The sequence below is a fragment of the Bos mutus genome, chromosome 25, assembly GCF_027580195.1.
Source record: "Bos mutus isolate GX-2022 chromosome 25, NWIPB_WYAK_1.1, whole genome shotgun sequence".
Lineage (NCBI taxonomy): Eukaryota > Metazoa > Chordata > Mammalia > Artiodactyla > Bovidae > Bos > Bos mutus.
Window position 1 is genome coordinate 5,528,807 of NC_091641.1, and position 13,078 is coordinate 5,541,884.

At 68.6% G+C, this 13,078-nt stretch overlaps 1 protein-coding gene across 4 annotated transcripts; it reads left to right on the plus strand.

Annotated features, from left to right (window-relative positions):
* Positions 1 to 72: 72 nt before the first annotated feature.
* Positions 73 to 13,078, plus strand: TMEM184A (transmembrane protein 184A). Of its 4 annotated transcripts, XM_070363140.1 has the most exons (11): positions 73 to 382; positions 3,346 to 3,511; positions 3,733 to 3,828; positions 4,478 to 4,666; positions 7,010 to 7,175; positions 7,569 to 7,659; positions 7,765 to 7,840; positions 7,970 to 8,061; positions 8,784 to 8,953; positions 9,405 to 9,602; positions 10,259 to 13,078. In XM_070363140.1, exons 4-11 carry the CDS (start codon positions 4,478 to 4,480, stop codon positions 10,519 to 10,521), a joined length of 1,245 nt encoding a protein of 414 aa, XP_070219241.1. In that variant the 5' UTR covers positions 73 to 382; positions 3,346 to 3,511; positions 3,733 to 3,828; the 3' UTR covers positions 10,522 to 13,078. The 4 variants fall into 4 exon arrangements, with proteins under 4 accessions (XP_070219241.1, XP_070219242.1, XP_070219243.1 ...); XM_070363141.1 differs by lacking the exon at positions 3,346 to 3,511; XM_070363142.1 differs by lacking the exons at positions 73 to 382; positions 3,346 to 3,511 and adding an exon at positions 583 to 706.

The window sequence follows — 13,078 nt, forward strand, 5'->3', positions numbered from 1 at the left end:
ACAGCTGGAGAGCAGGGGGCAGGCCTGGCTTCCTGTGGGGACCAGGGACATCAGAAGGGTACATTCCACACAGACTGCGAGACATGGGAGGTGCCGGAGCCCCGGGAGGCGCGGCTCCCTGACGTGGGGCAGTTGAGGGCAGAAGGGACGGAAGACAGGAAAGTGGAGCAGCGTGAACGGAGCAGCGTGAACAGAGCAGGGCTGGGTGGGGGTGCTCCGAGTGTGGCAAACGCCACATCACCCCACTCAACCCTCGCCGCATGTGAAGCGGGCCTCGGACCCCCCGGCCACACAGACGGGCCGGGCAGACGCAGGACCCAGAGCCACAGCAGTCACTGGTCCAGCAAGACCCACGCCTGGAGGTTGGAGCCATGACAGCCAGGTGGGTGGTGGGTGGGAAGGACTGCTGGCCCCAGCCCTGGGCAGAGCACGGAGGAGGGTGTGGCTGGGCTACCCAGGCAGGTAGGGCCGGCCTGGCAGGGCAGCTGGGGCGGGCAGCAGGGAGACATTTGCTGGGTCTGGGGCAGGGCCAGCACCTTCCCAGCAGCAGGCCTATCGGACTGACCCCAGCCGCCGGGAGGAGGTGCGGCAGAGGCCTGGAGGTCTGGCGGTGGTTCCGGACAGCCCGCCACCCCGACAGGCCCGGAGGCCTGCGTCAGACCTGCCTCAGGGGCCCGGCCGGACGGCTGAGGGCGTTACCAGGGAGGTGAGCTGTGTGTGTGTGTGTGTGTGTGCGCGTGTGTGTGTGTGTGTGTGGGCGTGCCCGCACACCCAGGAGAGAGATGTGTCCAGGCTGGACCCCTGTGCACCCCTGGAGAGAAACACCCACACCCTGAGATTCTGAGCTTCACAGCAGTTCTATCCCCAGCCCACCTCCACCCCAGAGGCTGTGCCCCCTGCCAGGCACCCCGTGCCCCGGGTGCCACCCCGTGGCCAAAGAGGCCCTCAGGCCATCCCGGTCAGGCCAGGCCCAGGTCAGCACCCCAGTCTGCTCTGGGGCAACAGGCAGGTATGGACAGGCCCCAGGCAGGCACAGGCTGTCCCGGGGACCAAGGCAGCAGGCCTGGCAGGGACTCGGCTGGGCACGGGCAGGATGCAAGGAGAAAGCCTCGTGTGGGTCCCCGCGCATCGCGGGGCAGGGCTGGTTGGCTCGGTGACTGGGCAGCAGAAGGCCACCCACGTGCGCTCGCTGGCGGGACCCTCGCCCAGCCCCCGGCGGCGGCAGCCGAGGCCGCCTTTGGGAGGAGCCGGCAGCGCCTCCCGAGTCCCGTGCTGACCAGGGCTGCCCTGCCGGACACGGCCATCATCGCCCGCAGAAACCGGGGCCCGGAGAGGCCACAGTCGGCCATGGCCACAGACACAGTGAGAGGCCCTCAGGCTCCCAGGCCTGCCTCTGCCCGGGGCCGGGCACCCCCGGCTTCAGGCCCGGGGCTCCGCCCAGGTGAGGAGCCAGCACCTTGGACAGAGAGAGGCCATGCTTCCAAAACTGCCCCCAAACTAGAGCTGGAAGGCCCCTCAGCGCCTCCCCCCCCCCCCGCCAAGCTGAGGCACAGAGGGAGTGGAGGAGGGGCTCGGGGCCTGCAGGCTGGTGGGCGGCCAGGCCGGGACTCATCCCCCGCGGGCTGCAGAGGCGTCCTGGGGCATGACAGCCGCCCTGTGCAGGCCGTGCGGGTGTGGGCTGAGTCACCGGCCGTTCTGCTGGCAGCAGCCACAGCCCAGGGGTGAGTCCTTTCACTGCCTGTGGGAACTGTCAGCGAGGGCCTAGGGGGCATCAAAGGACCCTGGCGGGCTGCTCTCGGCACGGGAAGGGCCTGGATGCAAGGAGGGCGGGCAGGGAGTCTGCCCCCGCATGACCCCGGAGATGTCCCCAGGCAGCAGGCCGGCCTAGAAAGGGGCTGGCTCGGCAGGAATGCCTGGAGGGAGGTTCGGTGCCCGACCCAGGCTGAGTGCCCCGGGTGTCAGGTCCCTGAGGTGAGGGGCAGGCGCTGGGACGAGGGCGCTGAGGTCTGTGATGGGTCTGCAGCGTCCCAGCCTCCCGCAACCCAGCCGGGAGCCACCTGGGGCCCCGTCACCTGTCATGGGACCCGCATTCAGGGGCCTCGGCCTCTGGGTGGGCAGGTTTGTCCCGAGACAGGCTCGGTCAGTGTCCAGCCCCAGGAGGGCGAGCAGGAAGTGCTGTGACAGCGTAAGGCCTCCTTTGGCTGAAGAGTCCCATGGTGGCTGAAGGGTCAGCTTCGCCCTGGCCCTTCCCAGGACTGGGTGCTGAAGTCCTCGCCTCCCCAGACCCGGGACCCTTCGCCAGTCACGCGCGGGCTTGGCACAGCTGGTCCTTCCCTCTAAGCGGGAGAAGCCACGCCTCACTCCCGCAGGGCTCCTGGTCCTGCCACGCCTGGTACGTGGCCCTGCTCTGCGGTCTGCGATCTGCGGTCTGGGGCTCAAGGAAGGAGCAGGTGGGGCAGGGCCTGCAGTCTGCACACAGCCGCCCACGGAAGGGCTGGTGGAACCCAGACTCACCTTTGCAGACAATAAAACAGAGGCACAGTGAGGTGAAGGGGCCTCCGAGGAGGCCGGGATCCCGGCGGCAGGCGGGGCCGAGGCAGCCGCTGGGGCGACCTGATCAGGAAGCCGCAGGACGGGTGGGCGCCCAGGCTTACAACGTGCGGCCACCGCGCAGTGGGCAGACGGGGCCGGGGGCCCGCGGGAACTCATGGCGGCGGGAGAAGCCACAGGCCGCAGCAGCCACCTGCCAGGCAGCGTGGGAGCCCACGCGCAGGGCGCTGGCTCCCCGGGGCCCGGGCGTGGGCTGGGCAGGGCACAGCGATTCTGACGCGCCTGTGGAATTGAAGGAGGTGACATTTGGGACGCAGGATGACACTGGGCCCAGGGGACTCTGGCCAAGGCAGCCTGCAGGGGTCTGGGGGAGGGGCAGTCCCGGGCTTTCTGGGTCAGGACCAGGGCCTCAGGGCGTATCTGGGGGCTCCCTGGGCAACCATATGGGTGGACGGGCGCAGGCGCAGGGGCCGGCAGCCTCTCTGGAGCACCCCCACACCCCTGGGGAGCCCAGTCACGTCTCCCCAACAACTCCCGCCTCTGTGAGGAGCCTGATGCCTTGACCCAGGGCCTCAGGGAGGGTGGGCAGCACCAAGGAAAGACCATGTGGGCAGGTGCCCGCGCTGACGCCCGCCAAGGCGCCCCCTGCCACCCCGGCCAGGGCGGACCCCGCAGGCCCAGCTGCCTTTCTCACTCACCCAGGCCCCTCCTCCCCTCCTCCAGCAGACAAACACAGGAACATTCCCAGTAGACTTTTGGGGGCTGGGACCCAATAATCGATTTACCCATTTTAAGGGGCATTTAATCCACCCTCGATGTCACGCTATGCCCACTGTCTCCTCGGAGAACTCCATCAGCCCAACGGGAAGCCTGTACCCACAGGAGTGCAGCCCACCCTGGCCCGCCGCAGACCCGCCCCCTGTCTCAGGCCCCCGTGGGCCTGGCCTTCTGGTCCAGGCAGGTGAGGGCACCTGGCGGCAGGCAGTCCGGGAGCCAGCCGCCTGGAGCAAGCAGCCGGGGGAGGGATAGAGTGTCATGGGAGGGGCCCGCCTTCGCGCCGCCCCTCTGCTGGCCCGCCCTCCGCCTGAGGCTGGGGGGGCCACGGGGCTGTGCCTGCTGGTGGCCGCCCCTCCCGGGGCCTAGTGTGGCCTCCCAAAGGTAGCCCGGTCCCACCCCCACCAGGGCCGCCTGCCGGGTTCACTGGCCACGCGAACGACCAGCCTGGCTTCCCTAGAGGCCCAGCGCCCAGGACTGGCCGGGGAGCTTCCTGCCTGAGAGGTAGGTGCTGGGCCCTGTGACCAGGGCCGGAGGGCGGGGTGGAGGCCTCGAGTGCGAGAGCGGGGAGGTGCCTGGCGCCCCAGCAGGTTACAAGAGGCTGCAGAGCGGGCACCCAGGACGGGCGAGCAGTCCTGGGGTGGCCAGGAGCCCTGGCCAAGCAGGACGCCAGATGGTCAGGCAGGCAGGCTGGGTGGGTGGGTACCGGGCGCGCCCCCCACCCCGTCCGCTGCTGAGGGCAGGGCCAGTCTGGCTGGCTTCCCAGACCCCACCCCCGGCAGGCAGGGCCACGGGGACTCCCCGACTTCCTCTGATGTCTTTGGCTCCTGGACGCAGGCTCCCCCAAGCCCAGGACACCAGAGGGGGCATCGCCCCAGGTCACGGGCGGGCGGCCGGTGTCTGCGCCCAGGCGGCAGACACCAGAAAGGAGAGCACCTCGGGGCCGGGCCTCGGAGTTGGGTCCCTGCACACAGAGGGCTGCCCAGAGCCCAGGCACGCAGGCAGGAGGATCTGCCTGGCACCCTTGCGGGAGGGCCGTTGGCCAAAGCCCAGCTTGGCCGCACAGCCCGGCGCTGCGGCCCGCCCACATGCCGCCCGCCCCCAGCGCACCTTTGCCCTCTCCACGCCCCATGTGCCCTTCCTCCCTCTACAGATGACTGACACCCCGGGGCTCCTGGGCACCCCCTTGGCGTGGACGCCACCGGCCAGGCCTGCGGGACCGCAGATGGAGCGTGCGGGGAACGGCTCCCAGGGCCCCGGGCCCCTCTTCCTCACCTCACCGCTGGCCCGCGGCGTCTCGGGCGTCTTCGTGTGGGCGGCCCTGGTGCTCACCGGCCACCAGGTGAGCCTCCCCTCGGTGCCCCCTGGGGACCCGCAGCCCAGCCCCAGGGGGCCTGCTCGGCCTTGGGGCAGACCCTGAGGCCTGGCTGGCTGGAGGAGCAGCGTCCCGGGGCTCACCACAGCCACGTGGGGCCAGGGAGGGTCAGGGGACACAGAGAGCCGGGCGGGAAGACAGATAGCTTCCGCCCAGCAGTGGGAAGAACTCTCGCTGGATGCCCGGCCCCCCCACCCAACCCCGGGGCGCTTTGTCAGGCCGTGGGTCCATTCGCTGAGGTCAGCGGCAGGGTCCGCTTTCACGGACGAGGAGAGTGAGGCTGTGAAAGACTGGGGGTCTTTCCCAGGCCCACGTTGCTGGGAGGGGAAGAGTCCTCTACTCCCGGGGGTCAGAGCGTGGCTGGAGGGGCCCAGAGCTGGGGACCCAGGTCGCCCCAGGTGGAACTGCCAGGCCTGGCAGAGAGAGTGAGGGAGTGGCTGGGGGGCGGTGAGAGGCGGTGCTTGGGGGCAGCGTTGGGCAGTGGGTACCAGGCATCACAGATAGCCGAGCAGCTCGGGAGCCCAGGACCAGCCCAAAGAGGCACGAGTGCAGGTTGGCAGGAGAGGGCTTCCCCGGCTGGAGGCACTCCCCGGACATGTGGGAGTTTGGCCCTCAGCCAGGGGTGCTGGGGAGCCAGAGGAGGCTGCGGTTGGGCACCAAGGGCAGAGTAGCCCCGTAGGATGGCTTGGCTGGCATCATTGCAGAGGCTGGACTGGCGGAGTGAGCCTGCGGCAGGGGCAGTCAGGAGACTGGCTGGCAGGACAGCAGGAGGCCAGAGGCCTCGAGGCAGGGCCGTGGGGGCCGATGCCCCCCCAGTGAGAGTCGCCCCCAGGCTGGTGCATGTCTAGGCGTGGCCTCAGATAACCGGTCATAAGGGGGACAGGGCAAGCATGTTAGGGTGGGCCAGGTGCAGCCGAGAGCGGCAGGAGAAGGTGGCCCTTTCCTGTTGGGGCCATCCGGGAGGCCTTCCTGGAGGAGGCAGTATTTGCCCTGAGTTTTAGCAAGCTGTCCCGGAGCATCTGGATGGGTAGACAAGACAGGTGGGTGGTGCGTTTGCATCACACGGAAGCCAGGCCTTCTTCCTGGTGGCAGCATGGCTTTAGGTTCCCAGGCGGCTGTGCTTTGTGGGACAACGAGCACCCGGGGGGGTGGGCACCCAGTGTCCTGGGTCCAGGCTGTCCCAGTTCCAGCCACAGTCTGGGCCTTGGCTTGGCCCTCTGTTCAGCCCTGACCTTCTGGGAGCGTGTGTCTGGAGCCCAGTGTCCCGGGGCCCCACGGCCTGGGCAGGGCTGACAGAGAGCCTGTGGGCGGCATTTCCCAGGCCCCCCACCTCCTCTCCTCCCCCCACCCCAACAGGGAGTCCCTCACTCTCCACCCAGGGGGACAGAAAGCGACTCAACTCTCACTTTAAAGACGGGGCACTGAGGCCTGAGGGGACAGCGGCTTGCCGAGGCCCGCAGTGGGCAGTGCGTGCCCAAGGGCCCGAGTCTGTCTCCTGATAGCTGGTCAAGCTGTGCCCTTCCCAATGCACCCGCTGGGGAGGGAGCAGCTGATAAGGAGCCTGATGATGCCAGCCTGCCCCCGCCACCCCGGGCTGTGCCCCCAGAGGCTGGGCTTCTGCGCTCAGCCTGCCCCTCCCCCTTCCCTCATGGCGCTTCCTCCAGGAAGCCTCCCAGGGGTGCTGGGGCCCATGGCCAGCTACCTGTTTGCCTGGGTCCCTGTGCTTCTTCCCCTCACTGCTTTTTCATATCCTCGTAGAAAACAAAGATGACGTAGGAAGGTTACAGGTGATCATGGGGACTACCCATCTGTCCCTTTCATCCAGGGATGTCCTCCCCTTCATCTCTGCCCAGCTCTGGCACACACCTGGGCCCTACTTGCTTTGCCGTCCTGTTGCGTTCTCTCGGAGCAGCCCCCCAGGCTGGTGCCCGGGGCTGAGGGTCGCCCTCTGCAAGGCAGTCAAGGGCCCACCACCAGGCTCGGTCTCCTGTGTCCCTACGATGAACATCCTTGAACGTGAATCCTGTCCTTGTCTCTGAATAAATCTGTTCCGTGGGCTAAGTCCCGAGGAGGGGTCGGAGGCATCAGCTGTTCTAATGCCCCATGTCGCCGTGCCATAGTGCTCCGCAGGCCAGCGTACATGCCCACCCCTGAATGAATGAATGAGCACGCCCGTGACTATGCACGCTCCTGGTGCACAGCGTCGGCTCAGGGCAGGGCCCAGAGAGGCTGGCTCTGCTCCCTCCCGCTGGCTGGGGGCTGGGGGCGGGCGGGCAGCGAGCCCCAGGCCTGCCTTCTCTGCCTGCCCAGATCTACCTGCACCTGCGCTCCTACACGGTGCCCCACGAGCAGCGCTACATCATCCGCCTGCTGTTCATCGTTCCTGTCTACGCCTTCGACTCCTGGCTCAGCCTCCTCCTCCTGGGGGGCCACCAGCACTACATCTACTTCGACTCCGTGAGGGATTGCTACGAAGGTGGGTGCTGCCAGCTCTCCAGGGCCCCGGGAGCGAGTGAGGGGCTCCCAGGGGCTTGCACAGCCCCTGCCAGCCTGAGTCTGGCTTAGCGAGGGCCCCGCCAGATGGCCAGATCAGGGGTGCCAAGGAGATTCCCGGGCTCCCAAGGTGGGGGAGGGGCTGCAGCTGGGCCGGCCGGAGCCTGGGAGAGGCCGTGGGCCAGGTCGTGGGGGAGTCAGAGCCACAGGGACTGCTCTGGCCCCACCCCCCTGCCCGGGGGAACGTCCCAGGGCTGGGCTGCGAGCCCCGTGAGGAGTGTGTCTGTGTCTCCTGGGCAGGGGGTGCCCAGGAGCTCTGCGTGGCCAGTGGGCCTCGTGGGCGGCCCAGGCTCACTGCCCACACCCTGCTCTGCAGCCTTTGTCATTTACAGCTTCCTGAGCCTCTGTTTCCAGTACCTGGGGGGTGAGAGCGCCATCATGGCTGAGATCCGGGGAAAGCCCGTCCGGTAAGCTTCTGCCCAGAGCCCGCGGGTCCCCCACCCCCTGCTGGGCAGCCAGGACACTCTGGGGGTATCCTCCGGGGACACGCCTCAGGGACTCCTGCACCCCAGGACCAGCTGCTTCCACGGCACCTGCTGCCTTCGGGGCATGACCTACTCCATCGGCTTTCTGCGCTTCTGCAAGCAGGTGAGTCCCTGGGCCACCCGGCCAGCCCCCCACAGCCCCTGCGCACCCAGCATGCTGGGCTGGCTCTACTGGGCTGGCTCCTCACCAGTGGCCCCCAGCCACCATCCTCAGCCCCTCCCCGACCCCCAGGCCACGCTGCAGTTCTGCATTGTGAAGCCCATCATGGCCTTGGTCACCATCGTCCTGCAGGCGTTCGGCAAATACCACGACGGGGACTTCAAGTGAGGCCCGGCCGGGATGCGGGCAGGGCGGGGTGGGGGCCGGAGCGGGAGGCAGGGCTTAGCACAGGGGGAAGGGCCGGGGGCAAGGCTGTGGCAAACAGACCCTTGTTCCCACGTGAGGCCTAGGTACCCCAGGGCCTCGCGGCCCCGACCCCACGGCCCCCGGACAGCCGGGGTGGAGTTAAGGGCACCCAGGGAGCCAAGCTCCGCCCTCGTACGTGCCCCTGGGCCAGGGCCTCAGGAACATCCCACACGCATGCGCACTCCTGCTCGCATCTCAAACGCCTGCGCACTCCTGCTCACGTGCACACATGTTCACACATGCACATGTGCAGGCACACGCTGTCACAGAGGAGCGCACACATGCGCGTGCACACATAAGGCTCACGTGTGCATGCGTGTGCACACATGTTCCTGCTCACACAGTCACATGCACACCAAGGCCCGCACACGACGTGGGTTTGCCTTGCACAGGGCTGTTCCTATGGAGGGAGGTTGGGGAGGGGCAGCGGGGCTCCTGCCTGGAGGGGGCGGGAGCTGGAGACCAGCGCCCCTCAGCTCCTCGGCCTCCCCGCCAGGTGCCCCGTGCGGCCCTGGAGGGGGGCCCAGGTCTGAGTCTCTGCGGTGCCCAGGCTGGGGGCTCAGGCCGGTGGCACAGTGGGTGGGATGGGGTTGGGCACAGCGCTGTGGCCGCCCTAACGGGCTCCCGTCCTGGCCCGCAGCGTCCGCAGCGGCTACCTGTACGTCACCCTCGTCTACAACGCCTCGGTCAGCCTGGCGCTGTACGCCCTGTTCCTCTTCTACTCTGCCACCAGGGAGCTGCTGCAGCCCTTTGAGCCCGTCCTCAAGTTCCTCACCATCAAGGCCGTCATCTTCCTCTCTTTCTGGCAGGGTGGGTGGGCATGTTCCTGGTGCCCTCAAGCCCAGCCCCACCCCCAGCTGCAGCCCTGGTCAGCCGGTGGCCCTCTCAGTAGGGGAGACAGCGAGGACCCCCCAGCAGATGGGGCCTGATGTGGGGAGTCAGGACGCCCAGAGGGGTGCTGGAGCCATGCACCCACCACCCCCTGGGCACTCCCGGCCCCCACTTCTCAGAGGACAGTGAGCAGCTGGGGCCAGGGGGAGAGCAAGACAGGCCCTTGGGAATTCTTGATGCCCGCTGTGCCGCCAAGGACCCAGCACTGGAGGCACCCAGTCCCCCTGAACTGAGCTCAGACCCTGCAGACCCCTACCAAGCTCACGCAGCCTCGGCTGGGTGGGGGGGCGGGCGGGGTCTTGGCTGGGGTCGGCTCCCGTCCAGCCTCCTGTCCAGAGCAGCTGACTGAGCAGCCATCACCACTCCCCAGGGCTGCTGCTGGCCATCCTGGAGAGGTGTGGGGTCATCCCCGAGGTCCAGGTCATCGATGGGAGCACAGTGGGGGCCGGCACAGTGGCCGCCGGCTACCAGAACTTCATCATCTGCATTGAGATGCTCTTTGCGTCCATCGCCCTGCGCTATGCCTTCACCTGCCAGGTGTACTCGGAGAAGACAGAGAGCTCACCAGGTATGCAGGGCCCGCAGCCCGGGTGAGGAGCTCCTGGACCGTCTCTAGGGCAGGGGTGCTGGGGGGGCCTGGGCAGCTCCCAAACCACGCCTCTGTTCCCCATCTCACCGTGGTGGGCAGGGAGACGGCCCCAAGGAAGGAACGAGCCCCAGCAGGGGCGTCACCTTCACACAGTCCCAGGGAGGAGACCAGGGGTGGGATGAGCTGAGTGAGTCCCTGCCCCTGGGCCTGAGGGGTCCTCACCAGTACTCCCAGGCACTCAGACAGGCCTGGCAGGAGAGTCGGGGAGCTGGCTGGCGCTGGTGTCCCTAGAGAAAGGCCCATGTGGGTAGGGACGGGCCTCAGCCTGGACTGGTCAGCCTGGAGTGGTGAGGAGATGAAGGGATCACCCCAAGGTGAAGATAAGGTGGGGGCCAACCCAAGGCGACCTGGCAGAGGGTCTGGGCTGGGAGTGCCCCAGGGCTGGGCTGAGATCCAGGGGTCCTGGAGTCACCCCCTGCTGGCTGAGCCAGGACCTGGACATGCAGAAAAGAGGCCTCAGCCCTGGGCAGTGCGCAGGCTGGCAGGGAGGAAGCCAGGTCCTGGGGGCTGGGCGCATGAGGGGCGGGCTGGTGCGTGCCCGGGGTGCGCCCAGCCCACCCACCGCCCGCCACCAGCCCCCTCAGCACCCATGCAGAGCATCTCCAGTGGCCTCAAGGAGACCATGAGCCCGCAGGACATCGTGCAGGACGCCATCCATAACTTCTCACCCGCCTACCAGAAGTACACGCAGCAGGCCACACAGGAGGCCCCCCGGCCCGGCCAGGGCAGTGTGCCCTCACCCCGCACGCCCACCCACAGCCCAGATGGCGGCCCCGGTGGGGGCAGGAAGGGCAGCAACGTGGAGAAGAGGATGCTAATACCCGCGGAGGAGCTGTAGGGGGCCTGCGGTTAGCGGCCGCCTGGAAGGGACAGGGCGCCCTGCCCGCTGACCATCTTGCCAAAGGTCAGGCCTCTCCTGGGAGCCTCCTGCCCACCCACCTGCGGCCGGTGGAGTGGGTCACCTGGTAGCCCTGCCAGGCGCCCAGGGGCCGCTCCCTCACCCGGTGGGCCCGCAGCCCCAGAAGAAGGCACTTGCGCCCACCTGGTGACCCCAGGGACCTGCCGGGCTCCCCCGGCCGGCAGCTCAGGCAGCCTCCCCGTATGGACAGAACCCGGGCGGGGCAGCCGGGAGCTGAAGGCCACACGGGAGGGCTCCACGTGGGCCGCGGGAGGCGGGGTGGGCCCTGGAGGGAGGGGCTGAGGTGCAAGCCCCCAAGTCAGCCGGCCCGCCAGGCAGAGGGTGTGCTGGCTGTGGGTTGGGGGGGCAGGGCCCCCTGCGGAGGGCACAGGGTCTCCTGGTGAGCTGCACATGTTCGTACATAAACAGCCAGGTTTTCCAGTGCCTCCAGCGAGCTGTGTCCCTGCAGGGTCAGCACTCTGACGGATGGATTGCAGGGTGGGGGGCACAGCTGACACCACCCTCCCTAGTCTGGGTGCTGCGGGGAAGGTCGCATCCACTATGGGCGACCGGCTACGGTCACAGCTCCGAGCAGGCGGGCGAGGGGCTTGGACCTGAGATGGGGCGGCCTGCCCCTCGCAGGCCCTGAGATCCAGAGCCTCTGCTCTCCCGGTTCAAGGCCCTGTGCCGCCCTGCCTGGGATGGATTGAGAAGGCTGGGTGTGCAGAGCCCAGAGGCCAAGGAAGGAACTGTTCCCTGGAGCTGCCTCCCCATCCTCTCCCCTTCCCTGTGCCAGGCTGGCGTGCGGGGGGAGCCTGGGACCCGGGAAGGGGAACAGGAGCTGGGGAAGTGAGGGTGGGCCCCAGGCGTCGGGGTTCAGCACCTGGGGAGGGGGCAGCAGCCACCCGGGAGGCTGAGTCGATCCAGTGTGTCTAAGGGAAGGAGCAGGGTGGGGGCAGTGGCCCAGCTGGGTGGGCAGGAAGGCCCGGGCACCACCCAGGTGCGATGCCCCCCGCCTCCCGGTCGCTGGCCCCCACCTCACCAGGGAAAGAGCGAATGGCCGAAGGGCTCGGGGAGGCTCAGCCAGGCAGAAATGGCCTGTGGTGTCCGGGCCAGAGCATCACCCCTGGGCCCGGGGACACGGGGCTCAAGGCCAGCGGCCTCTCCCAGGGCCCAGCCCGCCTGCCTGATAAGATAGGCCGGCCTCCTCCCTGCCACCCCCTGGGAAGTCCCCACCTGCCTTATCACCCTCTGCGGCTGTCAGACCAGCGCGGGGAGGCCCCTCGTCTGTCAGCTGGTGTGGGAGCAGCCACGGGGCTCCCCAGAGACGTGCCGGCCCAGGAGGGAGGTTTTCTGGAGGCTGTAGAACAGGCCTCTGCGGCACCGTGGTGAGACGGGGGCGCGGCAGCCCAGAGGCTTTGTCCACAGGGACCTCCGTGTGGTGTGAGTTGCCCAAAGCTGTGCACCAGGAGGGCCCGGGGCCAGGCCTCCTCCTGGAGACCCCAGGGTGGTGGGGTCCTGGGGCAGGGGGCTCCTGGGCAGGCCTGGCACTCAGGGAGCACCCGTTGTGTGTGTGTGGCTCTCTTTCACACACACCCATACACTACACACACACACCCCCTGACGAAGGCTCAGGGAGGCCCAGGGAGGTTGGGCCACTTGCCTGGGTCACAGAGCCTGGAAGCAGGGGGCGGCTCACCCCGGTCCTGGCCCCGCAGCCCCTCTGCTTGTGGCCAGGCCCTCCTGACCTGACAAAGCCAAGGGAGAGGATGCAGATGCTCCGTGCCTCCCCGGCCCACACCCATGGCTGCTGCCTGCCCTGGTTTCTGGCCCCGTTCTGGGGGTCCTGAGAAGCAGCAGGCTGGGGCGGGGGTCCAGCCTCGCTGAGAGAAGGCAGGGGGGAGCTGAGCGCACCTGTCCCCTCACCTGACTCCACGGAAGGGCACTCAGTGCACGCAGGACGAGCCGGTGGAGGCCAGGCGTGGACTCGCATGGAGTGGCTGGTGCAGAAGCAGAGTCCCTGGGTTATCAGGTGCTGCCCGGGTCAGCTCAGGCAGGGGTGGGCGGGAGGGCCGACAGCGGTCAGAAACGCTGATGAGCAGCTCCCCTGCAAGCCTCTCTTCAGAGGCCGAGGCCGAGTACTAACACGCCTGACCCTCGGTGGGTCCGTGGAGCACAGAGGGGGCAGCATCTGAGGACGGGCGCCCCACCCCCGCAGGCCCAGGCTGGCCGGGCCCCAGCACTGGCTTTCAAGGGAGCATGACTCCTTGCTTTCCCTACACTCCGGGCAGACCCCAGCTCTGCCGCCTCCTGCGGGCTCACTGCAGCCCCAGCCAAGACAGCTGTGCGGGCGTCCGCGACGGGGCAGTGGGGTCCCAGGGAGCCCACCCACCGGCGCCTGACCCCGCCCCACACAGGCCGGGCCGCCCACCCCCAGCAGCTCCGCTGCTGACCCGGCCCCGGGGCGGCGTGGTCACGGCGATGGCTGGGCACGTGC

Excerpts from the sequence above, each read along its gene's own strand:
- TMEM184A (XM_070363139.1), top strand. Across the intron at positions 7,660-7,764 it reads ATCCGGGGAAAGCCCGTCCG|GACCAGCTGCTTCCACGGCA; the intron begins GTAAGCTTCTGC and ends CCTGCACCCCAG. Across the intron at positions 7,841-7,969 it reads TTCTGCGCTTCTGCAAGCAG|GCCACGCTGCAGTTCTGCAT; the intron begins GTGAGTCCCTGG and ends CCCGACCCCCAG.